At 37.5% G+C, this 1,502-nt stretch overlaps 1 protein-coding gene across 1 annotated transcript; it reads left to right on the forward strand.

Annotated features, from left to right (window-relative positions):
- Window positions 1-332: 332 nt before the first annotated feature.
- LOC129405784 (olfactory receptor 4C15-like) lies at window positions 333-1,268 on the forward strand. Its single transcript, XM_055143202.1, has one exon. It carries the CDS (start codon window positions 333-335, stop codon window positions 1,266-1,268), a length of 936 nt encoding a protein of 311 aa, XP_054999177.1.
- Window positions 1,269-1,502: the final 234 nt, after the last annotated feature.

Raw genomic sequence — 1,502 nt, forward strand, 5'->3', positions numbered from 1 at the left:
AATTTATTAGATGAATTAAATTTTAAATAATTAGAATTGACTATTGACAAAAAATTACTTCTTAACATTTTCACATAAGATTGTGAAAATTAAGGCTTTCTGATATAATTTAATAGCATGTGCTCCATCACACTTAACACACTATTCTACACCATCCCTTTTTATAATTTTCAAATGTTGCACCTCATAATGTAGAGGATTTATTATAATTTATCCAAGAAAGAAATATATTATTTGTATATATGTTATTGAAATGATGTGTTGTGTATATTTTATTCTTTTGCAGATACTATACGCCTGCTCTGGTAGCTTAGATATTCTCCTGGGAATTCATGAAAAACCAAAGTTTTGTAACGGAATTTGTCCTCCTGGGACTCTCACAGAATCCAGATTTTCAGAAAATAATATTTCTTATTCTTCTGGTTGTCTACATCGCAACTGTTGGTGGCAACCTGCTGATTGTGGTGACCATCCTGAGCAGTCCAGCACTCCTGGGCTCCCCCATGTACTTCTTCCTGGCTTTCCTGTCCTTCCTGGATGTGTGCATCTCCTCTGTCACTGCCCCCAAAATGATTGCTGACTTTCTCTATGAAAAGAAAACCATCTCCTTTGGAGGCTGTATGGTCCAGCTCTTTGTTGGACATTTTTTTGGTTCAACAGAGCTAATAGTCCTCGCAGCCATGGCCTATGACAGGTATGTGGCCATCTGTAAGCCTTTACACTATTCTTCCATCATGACATCAAGGCTCTGTGGCATTTTGATTGGAGTAGCCTGGACTGGGGGACTTCTTCATTCCACTATCCAAATTGCCTTTACTTCCCAGCTGCCCTTCTGTGGCCCCAATATCATCGATCATTTCATGTGTGACTTGTTCCCATTACTGAAACTGGCCTGCACTGATACTTACGTGTTTGGTCTCTTAGTGGTGGCCAACAGCGGATTCATCTGCATCCTAATCTTTTCCCTGTTGCTTGTGTCTTATGGGGTTATCTTGTTCTCTCTGAGAAGTCAGAGCACTGAAGGACAGAGGAAAGCCCTCTCCACCTGTGGATCTCACATTGCTGTTGTGGTTATGTTGTTTGTCCCGTGTATAATTGAGTACACACGACCTCCATCTGCTTTCTCTTTTGATAAAATGGTGGAGTTATTCTACGCCACGCTAACTCCTCTGCTCAATCCCTTAATTTATACTTTCAGGAATAAGGAGGTGAAAAATGCTATGACCAGATTGTGGAAAAGATTAATGGTTCTGTCTGACAAAAAGTAATTTATTAAGTACAGAAAATAAAGTTTCTTGTAAAATATAAAATCCTCTTGATGTAAATTTCATATGGCTGTATTATTTGGAAGAAGGCAATTAAACAGACAACGCAAGTATAAAGGGTTAGTGGAAGTGTTTTCATTATCTTGAAAATCACTTCAGATTTCTTATTAAAAGTTAGAACTGAATTGCACCCATATTTAAAATGAAGTCATTAGAATAATTAACATAAAGTATTCT

Source organism: Sorex araneus, chromosome 6 (assembly GCF_027595985.1).
Source record: "Sorex araneus isolate mSorAra2 chromosome 6, mSorAra2.pri, whole genome shotgun sequence".
Taxonomy (NCBI): domain Eukaryota; kingdom Metazoa; phylum Chordata; class Mammalia; order Eulipotyphla; family Soricidae; genus Sorex; species Sorex araneus.